The 16717-nt window shown below is 40.0% G+C and overlaps 1 protein-coding gene across 1 annotated transcript; it reads right to left on the bottom strand.

Moving 5' to 3' along the window:
* Window positions 1–11850: 11850 nt before the first annotated feature.
* On the bottom strand, window positions 11851–14473 carry PV07_08698 (uncharacterized protein; the record flags this gene model as incomplete). The annotated part of the gene is made up of 2 exons (XM_016395892.1): window positions 11851–14078; window positions 14131–14473. 2 exons carry the CDS (start codon window positions 14471–14473, stop codon window positions 11851–11853), a joined length of 2571 nt encoding a protein of 856 aa, XP_016245748.1.
* Window positions 14474–16717: the final 2244 nt, after the last annotated feature.

Below are 16717 nucleotides of genomic sequence, written 5' to 3'. Positions count from 1 at the left end.
GTCGTACGTAGTTTATTAGCCATATCTCCTACACTACTAAGTTGGGGAGGAAATCCTAACGCATATAGGTTAAGGACCTCTCGTACGAGGACTGATTCTTTAAGGTTAGTTAAATTTCGAGAATTCGCTAGTTAGTCGCATTAGAAAGGTCGACTCTTCCTTCGATTACGGAGGGTTACTTTAGGGATATTATAGACTTTAGTAATAGATCGTACACTCTATTTAGGATCTTATTTAAGAGCTTAAAGGGCAAGAAGTATTCTGGCTTCTTTCTGAGTTAATTTCATTTATTTTAGTGGAGTACTTAAAGAAATAAGTTAAAGGTAATATATAGCGCGGAAAGTGCGCGACTCGCTATGCTACGTGACTCGCTATGCACCCACGTTACGTATCCTCTATAGTTCTAGATATAAATAGAACTTCTTTAGGTAAAGCTATATATTATTCCGTTCTATCTAAGGAAGTCTTAATATAATATTATATAAGGCTAAACTTAAGATAATATATAGGAAGGTAGTTTTCTTATATCTATTAATATTAATCTTTAATTTAGCTACTTTTAAGATTAATAAGTTCATTAATTTATTAAATTCTATAATAGATTAAGAAGGAATCTATATATATTAAAGATTCTATTAAGAAGTAAAATAAGCGTTAATAAGATTATATAATTAATACTTAGAATTTATAAGTATAGATATAGAATACTCTTTATTTACTATTAAAGGTAATAAGAAAGATAACTTATTTATTAAGTCTTAAAATCCTCGTTAGGCCTCCTAAATCTTTATACGCTCCTAATAGCGACTTTTATTAGGAGCTACTCGTTTTTTAGATCCTCTTTACCCTCTTCTTCTATAGTTATAGTAATAGTTATTATATATCCTACTTAAGGATATATTACTAGAAGTAGGGAGTATTAGTGTATAAAGTATTCTCCTAATCTATATTAAAGATAGCGTCCTACTTCCTTTCACTTATCTAATATTTCCTTAGATATCTATTAAGCGCGCTACGTATATATAATAGCTATAATAGTAGTATCTAACAGCTCCTACTCTATTATATCTTCCGCTAGAGTAACCTTAATTAACGTTAATAAGCCCTTTATTATATAGGGCTTATCCTATCCCTTCTTATATTAGAGATTCTCTAGGTTAGTACTAACGGTATAAAGTAATATATAGTACTCCTTATAGGACCTAGAGATAGAGGTTACTATAATTATATTCTATAGCTCATATAATAGATAGTTAACTAGGAAGGTCTTCATAACCTAGTTATCCTAACTAAGACCGCTAGCGTCTAGTATTATATAGTCGAATTTAGTAAGGAACGTACTAAATATCTTTATCCCTTACTATATAAAGCTAAGTTTCTAAGATACTTACTTAGTGACTTTATAGTCTTTATACGCCGCCTATAGTTACGTAAAAAGACCTTAAACCGTTATCTAATCTATTAAAGTAACTATATCTACTTAGGCGCTAACTTACGTAAGGGCTTCTCCTTATAGTCTACTATATATATACTAAAATCATATAATCTTAGTATCCTTATCCTTATTAATACTAAGCTTCGCCTTTATCTATATAAGCTATAGTCGAAATTCTATCTACTTTCTACTAAACTTAGAGAGTTTAGGGAGTTTCCGATATTTCTAATCTAATAATTTACATATAGCTATTAGTTCCTATACGTTACTATTCTCCTATAATATTAACTTAGGAGTAGAAGTACTCCTATTCTACTAATTCTAGAGTAGCTACTCTAGACCTTCTATTCACTAGTTCTATATCTAAACTATTTAATATAACTATACTACTCACTCTAGGGGTGGAGTTAGATCTAATATAGATAATAAATCTATTTCTATTATTAATATATATAGAGAAGGTATAAGAAATAGGAGATTTATCCTAATATAAGAGTTTAGAAAGAGTTCTATAATTAGCTAGTTAACCTAATAATAAGAAGGATAAATCTAAGGAGAGAGAAGGAAGGAATAGCTATCCTTCCTTTCTCCTTATATTCTCTAACGTACTATAAGAAGATAACTATTATCCTTACCTTCTTACTCCTTTCCTTATATACTTATTCTAGCTCCTTATCTTCCCTTACGTACTTATTCTAACTCCTTATCTTCCCTTACATATAGTATCTTAGCTATTAGGACTTTATATCCCTTATACCAGATGTGATAGGTTGAACCCAGGAGAAGGCTCGGTTCTGGCGAACTAGCGCTAAGACTAACGCTAGGAAATACTACCTCCTGATTAGTCAAGATTTACCTATATAATGTATAGGCGAAATACTACCTCCTAATTAGTCAAGACGCATATAGTGTAAGGGATATAAAGTTCTGATAAGCTAAGACATTGTACGTAAGGGAAGGTAAGGAGTTAGAATAAGTACGTAAGGGAAGGAGTAAGGAGGTGGGGATAATAGTTACCTCCTTACGGCGCGTTGGAGGATATAAGGAGAAAGGAAGGATAGCCATTCCTTCCTTCTCTCTCCTTAGATTTATCCTCCTTATTACTAGGTTGGCTAGCTAGTTGCAGAACTCTTTCCAAACCCTTATAGAAGTAATATCTAGTAAAATAGACTAGATATACTAAACTAATATAGAAACTAACTAATATACTATAAGACTCTATTATACTAGATATATATAAGACTTCCTAAGTAAGTATAGAAGGAGAGGGGGAGTAATATAATAAATTAAACTTAGGAGAAGGCTTAGTTTTAGTAAACTAGCGTTAAGACTAACGTTAGGAAATACTATCTCCTAATTAGTTAAGATTTATCTATATAATATATATGTGAAATACTATCTCTTAATTAGTTAAGATATATATAGTATAAGAGATATAAAGTCCTAATAGTTAAGATACTATATATAAGGGAAGATAAGGAGTTAGAATAAGTATATAAGGGAAGGTAAGAAGTTAAAATAAGTATATAAGGAAAGAAGTAAGGAGGTAAGAATAATAGTTACCTTCTTATAATATATTAGAGGATATAAGGAGAAAGGAAGAATAGCTATTTCTTCCTTCTCTCTCCTTAGATTTATCCTCCTTATTATTAGATTAGCTAGTTAGTTATAGAACTCTTTCTAAACCCTTATAATATAGTCTATATTAGGTCCTAAAGGCTATCTTCTATTCTTTACCTTCCTTAATATATGTATAATTTACGTATCTCTTATATTAATTATTATAAAATACTTTATTTCTCTAAGCCTATCCCAGAGCTTATTAATCTATAGTAGTAAGTAAACGTTTTTAATAGTAATATCGTTTAGCTTACGATAGTCTATATATAATCGTAATATACTATCCTTCTTGCTCGTGCACCGTGTATCGTGCAGCGCGCATGTCGTGTAGCTAACGTGATGGCGTGCTGGCGTGCTGGCGTGCTAGCGTCGTCGTCGGAGTTGATTTCTGTAAACTTAGGCGCGGGCGTAGTTGTCGGCGTGGTTATCGGAGATGATTTCCGTAGCCGTCGGCGTAGCCTTTCTAGTGTGTTTACCTATCCTACCTCTCTTTATAACCTAGATTATACTTAACTAGATATAGAGCCCTTATCGTAGTTAAGGCTAAGGGTAATCTTAGGCTAGATAGTCTTCCTCGTTACTATATAGATATTATAAGTCGTCTTTAGAGGCTAAGGCTAATCTTAAGCTAGACAGTCTTCGTTAAAGATATTATAAGTTATCCTTTGAGGCTAAGGGAGATATTATAAGTTACCTTTCGAGGCTAAGGCTAGGATAATCTTAGACTAGATAGCCTTTATCGTTATAGATAGTCTTCGTTATTATAGATATTACGTTAATGTAGCTATAGTGAGTTATCTTTTAAGGCTAGAGATAGGCTTAGACTAGATAGTCTTATTACAGTAGAGGCTAAGGATAATCTCGTAGCTATAGCTAAGGAAAATCTCGAGGCTAAGGACGCTAACCTTTATAAGGCTATGATTTACAGTACTTAGGGCGCTTTTAGATATAGTGACTAGACTTAGATTATAATAGAGTAGATTACTATCCTATAAGAAGGTAGTAGATACGTTTAAGATAACTATTAAGGAGTTCTTTTATAGGGAGAGCTATTAACCTTAGTTAGTAAAGCTCCTTATCTAGAAGAATAGCCTTCCTTATTATAGATATTACGAGTTATCTTTAGAGGTTAAGAGAAATCTTAAGCTAAATAGTCTTTATTACCGTAGTTTAGTAAGTTCTCTTCTTACAAGTTAGTAATCCTTTATAGGAGAGGGCGTAGAGAAGATAATAGCGTTTTAATTCTATAGGAGTAGACTATCTAAGCTCTAATTAATAAAGACTAAGTATCTTTTATAGCCTTTCTCGTTAGAGATATCGTAACTTATTTTTAAGGTTAATTTAGGGCTAAGGATAATCTTAAGCTATATAGTCTTCCTTATTACTATATAGATATTATAAGTTATTATAGATAGCCTTCCTTATTATAGATATTATAAGTAATCTTTCGAGCTATATTAACTTCCTTATTATAGGTATTATAAGTTCTCTTTTAAGGCTAAGGGTGAGAGTAATCTTAGACTAAATAGTCTTTCTTATTATAGACGTTATCTTATTATAGAATTTATAAGTAACCTTTTAAGGCTAAGGCTAAGAGTAATATTAAGCTAGATAGCCTTTATCTAAAGTTATAATAAGTTCTATTTCGAGGTAGGATAATCTCGAGCTAGATAGTCTTCTTAGTTACTATATAGATATTATAAGTTATCGATATTTCGAGGCTAATATAGGATAATCTTATTATAGATACTATCTTATTATAGTGTAGATATTATAAGTCGAGGCTAAGGGAGATATTATAAGTGATCTTTTAAGCTAGATAGTCTTCCTCGTTATAAATAACCTTCCTTATTATTATATAGATATTACCTTATTATAGATAGTCTTCCTCTTTATAAATGACCTTCCTCGTTATAGATATTATAAGTTTTCTTTTAAGGCTGAGGGTAAGGATAAGAGGCTGAGAGTAAGGATAATCTTAGGCTAGATAGTCTTTCTTATTATAGATGTTACCTCGTTATTGATATTACCTTATTATAGATAGCCTTCCTAGTTACCGTATAGATGTTATAGGTTCTCTTTTAAGGCTGAGGGTAAGGATAAGGGGCTGAGAGTGAAGATAATCTCGAGCCAGATAGCCTTCCTCGTTATAGATACTATAAGTCGTCTTTTAAGGCTAAGGCTAGGATAATCGTAAGCTAGATAGTCTTTCTTATTATAGACGTTACCTCTTTATAGATATTATCTTATTATAGATATTACCTTTTATAGATAGCCTTCCTCGTTATAGTATAGATACTATAAGTTATCTTTTGAGGCTAAGGCTAAGGATAAGAGGCTAAGGCTGAGGAAGTCTTCGTTAGGTATGAATCTCCTTATTTAGATAGTCCTATAGTATTATATTAGTCTCGGTTTAGCTATAGTTACGAGTATGATAACTCTCGCTACATAAGTAGTAAGTAACGGTGAGCTAGGTACGTACGTAGTTATTATACTTATATATACTACGATTAAACGGGATTCTAGCATCAGCGAGAAGGCGAGGAAGATTTTCTTCTGGAGACGTAGGTAGAGGGTAGAGGGTAGAGGGTTGAAGATAAGATGGTAGAAGGTAAGATGGTAGAGGGGAAGATGGTAGAGGGTAAGATAGTAGAGGGCAAGATGGTAGAGGGTAAGAAGGGCACTCGCATAATCTAAGTATTTTTTGACGCAGACCCACTCTGGCACTGTAGCACTGGGCACTAGGCACTAGGCGCTGGTGTCAGTCCTAGGAAGGCCTGGAATGTGGTCCTGGCCCAGTTAGCAGCCCCCTTAGGTCCTTGAGCCGCCCTTAACGTCGGGAGTATTCATTAGTACGCCCCCCTTCTACTCTACCTAGCCTCGACAACCCTACGCTCTCGCACCACCGTCCGTCCCTCGATAGTCTCGACCATTGCCTAGGCCTGACGCTTCTCTACCTGGTCTCCTCTGCCTGCTCTATGCTGTACTGCTCTATGCTACTGTGCTACTCTCCGCTGTTCAGCCTAAAGGCTCCCGCACACCACCTTACGCCGGTATAGCATCGCTTATTAGGATATGAAATAAGTAAACTATATGGACTAGCGCCGATTATAGTTAGCTTAAATGGAATGGTTAGCGACTATTACTAGCCTACACCTACTGTTAGACCGTACGAGTAAGTTTCCAATGTATCCTATCGAAGGTTAGAGGATCCGTAATATAGTCAAGCAGTCCACCGCAGTCCACCGTAGTCTATCTAGCGCAGTTAAGTAGTCCACCCCCAGTTTATAGACAGGGCATTTAATCAATACCCTAATACCCTTATCTACCCTACGGGATATAGTGTGAATGATGTTAGGGTACATATAATGTCAGGGTGAATATTGCTAGTTATAGCGCAGTTAGTATAGTGTTTTGCTTTGTTTTTGCTTTATGTTACTTTGTTTTATTCTCGACGCCATTCACTGACTGACTATGGCCAGCTCGTGGTCGTGCCTACAAGAGCCAAAATCAGCGAGTCTGAGGAGCACTTAGCGCAGGTGTGTCCTATCCTATCCTTTCTGCATCTATAGCCAACCCAAGACTAACATGATGCCGTAGGACTATCTAGCTAAGGAGATTTAAGCCTAACGAAGACCTCCTCAGCCTCAGCTCGAAAGACGACTTATAATATCTACACTATAACGAGGAAGGTCATCTACATAGTAACTAGGAAGGCCATCTATAACGTAATTATCCTCGGCCTCGACTATAATAAGGAAGACTATCTGGCTCGAGGTTATCCTCAGCCTCGAAACATCGTTAACTTACAACATCTATAACGAGGAAGACTATCCGGCTTAAAAGATCACTTATAATATCTATACGGCAACTAGGAAGGCCATCCAGATTATTCAGATAGATAGAACGGACTGTGAAAGAGATGGATACTTAATGCATACTTAACCCTAGGGCAAATATACATAATAAACTATAATAGAGATAGATACTTAACCCTAAAGCATACATAACGAACTATGAAAGAGATGGATACTTAATAGATATTTGACCCTAAGGCATCGTAATACCTATCTAAGCATCGTCCAGACCGTCGACACACCACTATAGCATTACCTCTTTATCGGCCACTTCTAGCAGAAGCTTCTCTATGGCTAGCTATAGGCCGAGGCTCTTCATTCTTTCCATAATTAAGTATTCGCGCTGCGGAGGATTATCTTCTCTCTATATGACCATTAACGGCGTTAGCCACTTTTAACGGCATGTGCGAGAGAGCCTGATCGATGCTACGCCGGAGTTATATATATACTTAGCGCCCGCTATTATACTATACGGGACCGCCGACCTAGAAGGCGACTTCAGACTCAAGTACCTACCTAGTGACTCTATTTACCGCTGCCACTGTAGTATAAATCGAACGCACCGCCACTATTATAGCGGCTAAAAGACCTCACCTCCACCGCCGCCTATCCGGAAATCAACGCCGGAAAGTAGATTAGCGGTCTAGCTAGCCGGCACCCTCTTCCTATACGAGCTAGCGCGCTTAGAGGTATAGTAATCCGATCGTAAGGAACTACTCAGCTATATCGACGATAATAAGGGCTTTATGTTAGATTAAGTATGATAGGTTGTGAAGAGAGGTAGTATAGGCAAATACACTCGAGAGTAAGTGGACGCCTATAGCCACTTACTCAGCCACGGCCACGAAAATCATCTCCGGTACCGATGTAAGCACATAGCACACTATCACGCCATCATATTAGCTGTATAACATACGGCCTACACGATACACGATACGTGAGTAAGACGGACGAGATATAGGTGCACGAGCTACTTTAATAAGAGTAAGGGTGTGATGTTATGTTAAGGCATATTAAGTTAAGTTAAGTTAGTGAGGGTGTGTAACTTTTTAGCCTTTAGGAAAAAGGTGGCCTACGCCCAAGTTACGCAAGTTAAAAAGTGTAAACGTCGGGCTATCAACATACTTGAGCGTAGGCTAGCGTAGGCTAGCATTCCTAGAGTTTAAACTTTAGATAACTCACTAGCGCTCTAGTAGCCCCTAGGAATTCAAACTTTATGCGCGACACTTAGAACCTAGCACCTAATACCTAGTGCACTCTAAATGCTAGAGAGAACTTCCGGAATTTCAACTTTTATCGCTTAGCACTCCTACACACTAACTCTATTAGCTACTTAGGCCCCTCCCTCACACTAGGAGTGATAAACGAGCCTTAATTCCGTCTTTCTTAAGGACGCCTACGCCTCTATTTATCATCTCTCACTACGAACCTCTTCTATTTCTCTTTTTCGTTAGCGCCCGCGCTAAATAGCTCTCGGATATAAAGGGTCTCTTTCCTATTATATATTAGCGTACTTCGCGCCTATATATATAACCTTACGATGTTTTATACTCTAGGCGCTCTATCTATCTTTATCTTTCTCCTTATATATAATAAATTCACCTATTTTACGATCTTAGTTTCTAGAGTACTCTAAGTATCTCTATCTTATGTACGAATTAGGTATATTAGTTAGAATAAACCTTACTATTCCGAATAATCCTCTCGCGACTACTACTTTAGATATAGCTACTTAGGATACCGTTACTTTAAAAATCCTTATCTACTCTACTAAGAAGAAAGAAGAGCTACTAAAACCTACGTTTAATATAGCCTAGGTCCTTATTAACTAGGGAAATAACTAATTTCGAATATCGCTATTCTTAACTCTTTAGGTAGCTACCTTAAAGATCTAGACCGAAGAGTAAGGAGGAATCGTGAAATCTATAAATGCTAACGAGTTTAATACGTTAGCTAAGGCGAACGGAGACCTTAAGGCTATAGTTATAATGTTCTAGCCTATCGATACGGATAAGCGGGCTAAAATAGAGAAGTCTAGTAGGGAGTGGTTAATAGAGATAGTTAGCGAAGCTTTAGATAACGGCGAATATATAGTGGATAAGTAGTAGTACCGTAGAGTTACGTAGGCTTACCGAGTCAATATCTATTAAGTAATAGAGGGTGAGAGTAACGGCTTACTTCTGGATTCGAATACATTAACTTATGAAATACTTATGATAGTGGTATGCCTAATCTACTATAAATCCGTTAAGTAAACCACGACTAACGACTATATTGACTCTAACTACACTAAGTATATTGAGAACGTACACTAATATCGCCATCTTCGCGACTATAGTCGGAGGCCGCCTAATAGGCTCATACCTGAGAAAACCGGTATGTAAAGGAGGCGGCATATAAAGGAGGTTCCGACGGCTTAACAACAACCACTGTCGTTGCGGCGTGTCTAGCCAGGGTGGTTTTCGATACCGTATTGATAAGCACGATACAATACCTAATATAGATCAGAATGTATTAGTATTTTAGTAATACTCTTAGTATTTCCGTACACTAAGACCTAGTCACGTACAGCACATAAGCGAAAACTTTTCGCCCCTAAAATTCTTTCCTTCTACTAATCACTAATACTACTACCGTCACCGCTACTATCGCTACTACTACTATTACTACTATCACTAATTATACGTACTTAGTCCCTAATTATCAGATACTTACTAACTTAATTATGTTAGTGTTTATAATAGCATAATACGATCTAATCCTCCCCCCCCCTTTAATAGCGTACGATATTAATATAAAGAGTAGGAATAACGATCGATTAGCTATTATCCATTAGGATATGGCCTAGGCCGCTACTACCCTTACTACTACTAATTTAGTATTATAGCGAGTACCGCTTTTACTCGTATATAGGTAGGAGTTAGCTCTGTACACCTATAGTCCTTAAAGTCGTTAGCCTCTAGTAATACTAGGTCTTAATATAGCCAATATGAGGGTTTGGAAAGAGTTCTATAACTAGCTAGCTAACCTAGTAATAAGGAGGATAAATCTGAGGAGAGAGAAGGAAGGAATGGCTATCCTTCCTTTCTCCTTATATCCTCTAACGCGTTATAAGGAGGTAACTATTGTCCCCACCTCCTTACTCCTTCCCTTACGTACTTATTCTAGCTCCTTACCTTCCCTTATATACTTATTCTAACTCCTTATCTTCCCTTACGTACGGTATCTTAGCTTATTAGGACTTTATGTCCCTTGCACTGTATGCGTCTTGACTAATCAGGAGGTAGTATTTCGCCTGTATATTATATAGGTAAATCTTGACTAATTAGGAGGTAGTATTTCCTAGCGTTAGTCTTGGCACTAGTTCGCCAGAACCGAGCCTTCTCCTGGGTTCAACCCATCACAGCCTTTATCTATAGCTATATTATAGTTAGGTAGCTTAGGTCCTATTAGCCCTCCTATATTAATGCCGTATTAATTTAATTATATAGCGTACGACTAGTTTAGTATAATAATTAGTGTATAAACTATCAAATATCTTTTCTAGAGTGTCACTAACTTCTAGAATACTTTAGGGAAGTCTATACTAATTATAAGTAGTATAATTATACGTTACGTTATTTATTAGCTATAGATAATAATAATAGGGACGAGACTATAGAATTATCGTTAGATAATAAGGACGATAATAACTTTTAAATTATCCTAACTAGAGCTTTAGCCTAAAATCTAATTTAACTTTACGTACGTACGAGATTTCTTTTTATTACCCTATATAAGTATAAGTATAAGTATATATCGTATATACCTAGTTACCTAGGGTTATCAGTGACACTAATATAACTTATACCTCTATATAGCGGATAGGATAAGTAGTTAAAAGACTATTCGTATGATAGGTTGAACTCAGGAGAAGGCTCGGTTCTAGCGAACCAGCGCCAAGACTAACGCTAGGAAATACTATCTCCTAATTAGTTAAGATTTACCTATATAATGTATAGGCGAAATACTACCTCCTAGTTAGTTAAGACGTATACGGTATAAGGGATATGAAGTCCTAATAGCTAAGATACCGTACGTAAGGGAAGGTAAGGAGCTAGAATAAGTATATAAGGGAAGGAGTAAGGAGGTGAGGATAATAGTTACCTCCTTATAGCGCATTAGAGGATATAAGGAGAAAGGAAGGATAGTTATTCCTTCCTTCTCTCTCCTTAGATTTATCCTCCTTATTACTAGATTAGCTAGCTAGTTGTAGAACTCCTTCTAAACCCTCATAGAGAGGGAGTGTTCCTCCTTCCTTCTTGCCCTCCTTAGATTTATCCTCCTTATTACTACGTTAGCTAGCTAGTTACAGAACTCTTTCTAAACCCTCAAACTTCTCTTATAAAAGGAGACTAGGAAAAGTCGACGACCTTAGGTAGTTCTAGTAGTGACCGCTTAGAGTCAAGGATATGAGAAAAGGAAACGCTTGATAGCGAAGCATAGTATAGGTCCTTCTTACTAGGTCTTTACGCTGTCCAGTCGCAGCGCTAGTAGCTGAGTCTAAGTGTTGAAAACGTTTTAGCGGAAGTAAAGGAAGAAGGGGAAAGGAAATAGGCACTCCTACAGTTGATTCCTAAGCTCGAAGTCAGTACCTACTGAAGGGAGTGGCTAGTTGAGACAGAGTTCTGAATGTGAATGTTTTTTGGGACAATAAGGGACTGCGTTTCCGTAGTCTATGAACGCGCGCACGGCGGAAACAAACCGGGTTCTTGAAGACATTGGAGAACTTAGAACTAACGCTTAAGGCGTTACTACCACCTATTACGGCAGGAACAGAAGGAAACAAAAGTAAGAAGTATTCATCTGTCTGATCTGGTCTGTCTATGGAAAATAGGAGAGGCCTGCCTACAGTGCCTTGTGGAAAGCTCTTCTATCAATCCATAATGCCACGCGTTATCATTTCCGAGTCTTCTTCGTTGGCGACAATAAACTCTCAGTCTCTAAATCCCCCGGTGATACGTTCCTCGAGCGCTTAGGCGACGTTGGTGGCTCTACCGCCCCTGGTGCCAGTAGAATAGGCATAGTACGCTTGAATGGCCTCGGCGTTTCATCCCCTGCTTGCTGGTCCTCATCCTCATTCTGAGTGGACCAAGATGGAGTGTCTTGATATTGCAAGACATGATCACGGGGTGGCGAGATTTGCTCAGTGTCATATGGTTCGACCTCGATGTCCTCGTGGGATGCGTCGCTCGGCGTTTTGCATCGAACCTTCTTCCCCGCTTCGACTACGTCGTGGACACGTTCCGCGCGCTCCTGCACAGCTTTCCAAAGAGTGTCCAGTAGGATTTGGCCAATCTTTCGGGGTGTCCAGGGCGGTAGTGCTATCGGAAACCATACAGTATGATACCCCGGGTACGTAATTCGGCGGCTCGAACGCTGGTAATCTCGGATGGCGGACACCACGGAGTTGCAAGCCGGACAGCATCTCTTTGAGACTGCAAGTATATTGCCAATAGTCTTGAATCTGTCAATGATCTCCGGAGGTACGATGATGTCGCGGGATTTGAGACAATCTGATATCGCCCTGGCACTGGCGGTGGAAGCGGGAAAAATGCCTTTGATTGACAGAGCATGCAGTGTGAGCATAATGGTCTCGCAATGCATGGTACCTTTGAACTTTGGATCATCCCATTTAGACTGTGCATCAACATGGGGCCGAATACCAATGAGTCTAGCAGCTTGAATTCCTTCGTGTGTATAGCGCTCCAGCCACTCTCTAAGGGATTCCGCAACTTCGGGTTCGACGCGCGATTCTTCTAGCTCTTCTAGTACCTCGCTGATACTTCGCATACGTTGGTCTGCGTATGAGGACTTTACCTCAAGAGTGTGGATCTCTGCCCGTGGCACTAGTCTCTTTAGCGACTTCGCAATGGAGGAGCTCCGACTTGGTGACCAAATATGGACGTTTCGAATCGCTTCGTAGTGAGTGATAACAAGCTCTAACCATCGAAAGCAGGTGTCGTGCCATCCCGACCGCGGATTTTCTTCGATGGCACAGATTGCAATTACTTCTTCTGCGTTTGCTTCGTCGTCAGTCAGGTCGTCTAGCGCCGTTAACTCAAGCGGTTGATCGCGGGGCGCCGATGGACTGAGCGCGCCGATCGATGGTGGCGAGGAAACAATGTCTGAGGAGGGGGATGGTGTACGAGGGGAAACGACTCCTTGCTCAATTCCTGAAGTCGGGGTAGAGGGCTGTGAAACTTGTTCTGCAGCAGGAGGGGTATCTGGATCCGATGGCGGTGCGGGGCTAGAAGACAAAATATCCTGGTCGCCATGTTCGGAGTAAGTGTTGATGAGGGTTGCATTCCGAAGCCCACAGACGTTTTCGACCCATGCGAGTATTTCCTTGATTTGGTCTCGGAACCGAGTGAAGAAGAGCCAGAGACCTTGGTTGAGTTTGAGTAACGACATCATAGCTATCTCATAGCTTTCCCTGTTGAATGGTGTTGTCCGATTTCTTGACGGCTGACTGTCCCTAGCCTTCTTCACTTTGTCTTGGAATAGCTTCAACAATGAACATAGTACAGTGGCGAGGAATCGTCGGCCTCGGGCGTCGAATTTCTGCGGTAGCGGGGCGTCTGCCGTAATGAGCTGGATGCGCAGGAACTGAGATATGAGGTCCCTTTGGACGGGTGTGAAAGTCTTATCTTTCATGCTGTCTCCAAGTGCATAGGAATCTGCATCTTGATCTTGCAAACGCTCAGCAAGATATCCGAAATCTTCGCTGGTCGGTGGACTGCCATCAAGTAACATGATGACTTGGAAGAAGTTTCGAGATTTAATACCCAGGTCGAATCGAGCAGATAGTCGCGGGAAGCCGAGACACATCGTCAAGAGGCCAAAGTTGTCGAAGGCATGTTTGCCAGCTTGTTTGGAGGACTGGGTGTGAGCGTGTTTGAGTAGCGTCAAAGCTAAGTGCGGCACCAAGGCGAAGGGAATCTTGAAGGAGTATTCCTTGACTAAGTCAAGATAAGTGCCAAATGGGTCATTCGTAAAGCCTGATGGCACTCCATAACTGGCGAAATCGACGGAATATTTGATGGCTTCGGCCCTTGCTCTCGGAAATTCGTTTTGCTGAGGATTTCGAGTAAAGTAAAGGTCTTGAGTCTCGTCGCTCTCATTTTCTAAAGACGTGGTTAGAACGGGTTTTCCCAGTAATTCATCTGGTAGACCTACCCGTCGATGTCGAAGTCGCGCTGAATACTGTCAACTCTGCTCCGGTAAAAGGCCCAGGTAACAACGCGATCACCTCGGATCCGCCGCGATTAATAGCCTGGCAGAAGCTGTTCAAGATTTTGTACGTCGATGCATGTTCGAGCTGCTTCTCCTCTTTCGTTTTCTTATCCTTTTTCATATACCCGCTGTGCGGGACCTCCTTGCCTCTAACAAGGGATTCCGTCCATTTCAGGATTTGTGATAGCGTACGAATGGTGAAATGTTCTTCCTGCGTTAGGAAGAGCTCTTCAAACTTGAGTGGTTCGTGCTGGTCAGGGTGTGTGTGTGTCTGTGCCTTGGCCATCTTGTGCGTTTCCTGTCGCGGTATGAGGAGCGGGGAGAAGCGAGAAGGATTTTCTGAGATGAAGAGGTTGAAATACCCAGAACAATTTTTGTGAGGACCTGCAGGGGATGACTCAGGACCGTGGCTTGGCACCACCAAATTTTAACTGCGGCATGTTGGGGACAGATTCTGCTGGGCATACGTCATGCACGGCCTGGAAGCGGAAACTCTATATTAACTCCGTTCCGCACCCCTATGTTGTCCTAACAGGTCATGTCAAGGATGCCTTATTGAAGATAGGCAGTACTCAGCGATAGATAGATTCCATGGTAATAAGTATCCTTTTACATCCCGCAGTGACAAAAACTCATAGTATGAGGAGAGGATGCTTCTCGGATCCGAGAAGCATACTTTTCTCCTGCGGACCGTGTGCGGCCTAAAGTAGCTTAGCGCGGTCCGGCTTGGCGCGATCTTGATTGTGCTCAGCTTCCCGGTCCTGTTTGTGATAGGTCAATCATCAGCCCAGCCAATGACCGACGACAGCTCCTCCAACCCAGCCTCGTGGAAATGCGCCAGGTCTCCTTTCTGGTCCCGTTTGGCTTATTGGAGCAATGGACAGTACTCGCAGGTCTCTTACCTCCCGCCTGCATGTCCACCACATGTGCCGGTGGTCGTGATACGAGGTTAGTGCCTTGTAAACCTAGTGAAGATTGTAGATGGGATTACCAACAACGCTCGTGGCTTTCACATCAATGAATCCTCGTTGTGGGTAAATATAGGAACTCACACTGAGTACACAATGAGGCTCTATTTCGCCGTGTATGTGGCCAGGTTGAGTTCAGGTTTCGTTGTAAACCGGCTCCTTTGTAAATTTGGTCGGAAGGCTTCCTCAAGCGCCCAGAAAACCGCGTGAGCAATGACGACCATGTGGATAAGAGGACGCGGACAGAGGCCACCCAGGAGCAGCAGGCCCCAGGCCGGGAGAGACGGCGCATGGGCGCGGTGAGAAGGGCCCCGGTTGGTGCTTCTGGTGGTGCTGCCGACAGCAGGGCGAAGAGCCCAGCTCCCACAAATGACGCATTTTCCCTGAATACTCCCCAAGACACGGTCCGAGGCGCCACGCTCGTCGACGACACGGCCTCTTTGCTCGTGAAGCCGCTGCTGATGACCCAGCCCAGCCAGTCGATGACGTGCATCGGCAACCACGTATCCCAAGCTTTACCGCAGTCACTAGTTAGTCTGGAAGGCTGCCTTAGCCGCCGTCCTCTCTACCTTTCCTGTTGACGTTATTTTTATTTTTATATTTTATAAAACGGTTTGGGTAGCGGAAGAGGCCACCTTAGTGAATAACGAGACTCGCTATATCGGTTTATGTCTCGATCTTAGTGACGACTTACCTTTTAGCCTATAATATAGCCTAACTTAGCTCTATTTCTAATAGTAAGGAGCGCGTTACTACTAAGAAAGCGTATATCTTAGTATCGATATTAGGGTTTAGTTATAAGATTCTTCTTATAATATAATTAATAAATATATAATCGATCTATTCTAAAGTGTAGTACTTAAGGAAGAAGATAAGATACCTACGAAATACCTAAGATATACCTTTATAATACCTTAGAGAGGCCTAATCTACCTATACGTACTATATATAAGTTCTCTTTATTTATATCACGAACCTTCTATATTATGAGCCTTCTATCTCTATTAAGATCCTTCTATTCTACTATAAGCCTTCTTCTATCGTAAACCTTCGTTACTTTTAGAGGGCGAAATCTAACCTTAGATTATAGGGTCGATAGCTACCTTACTGCCCCTTCTCTACGACTATATAGTAAGGGATTATCTACCCTACCCCTAGCGTCTCTTATCTCTATATATTCTAGGCGTAAATTTACCCTTAGGTTAGGTAGTGTGATGAGTTGAACCTAGGAGAAGGCTCAGTTCTGGCGAACTAGCGATAAGACTAACGCTAGGAAATACTACCTCCTAATTAGTCAAGATTTACCTATATAATATATAGGTAAAATACTATCTCTTAATTAGCTAAAGGTGTATATAGTATAAGGGATATAGAACTCTAATAGCTAAGATACTATACGTAAGGGAAGATAAGGAGTTAGAATAAATATATAGGAGAAGGTAAGGGACTAGAATAAGTATATAAGGAAGGAGTAAGGAGGTAAGGATACTAGTTACCTCCTTACGGCGTATTAAAGGATATAAGGAGAAAGGAAGGATAGCTATTCCTTCCTTCTCTCTCCT

This window comes from Cladophialophora immunda, assembly GCF_000835495.1.
Source record: "Cladophialophora immunda strain CBS 83496 unplaced genomic scaffold supercont1.5, whole genome shotgun sequence".
Lineage (NCBI taxonomy): Eukaryota > Fungi > Ascomycota > Eurotiomycetes > Chaetothyriales > Herpotrichiellaceae > Cladophialophora > Cladophialophora immunda.
The sequence above is the reverse complement of the archived record's forward strand: the minus strand, read 5'-3'. Positions and strand labels throughout refer to the sequence as shown.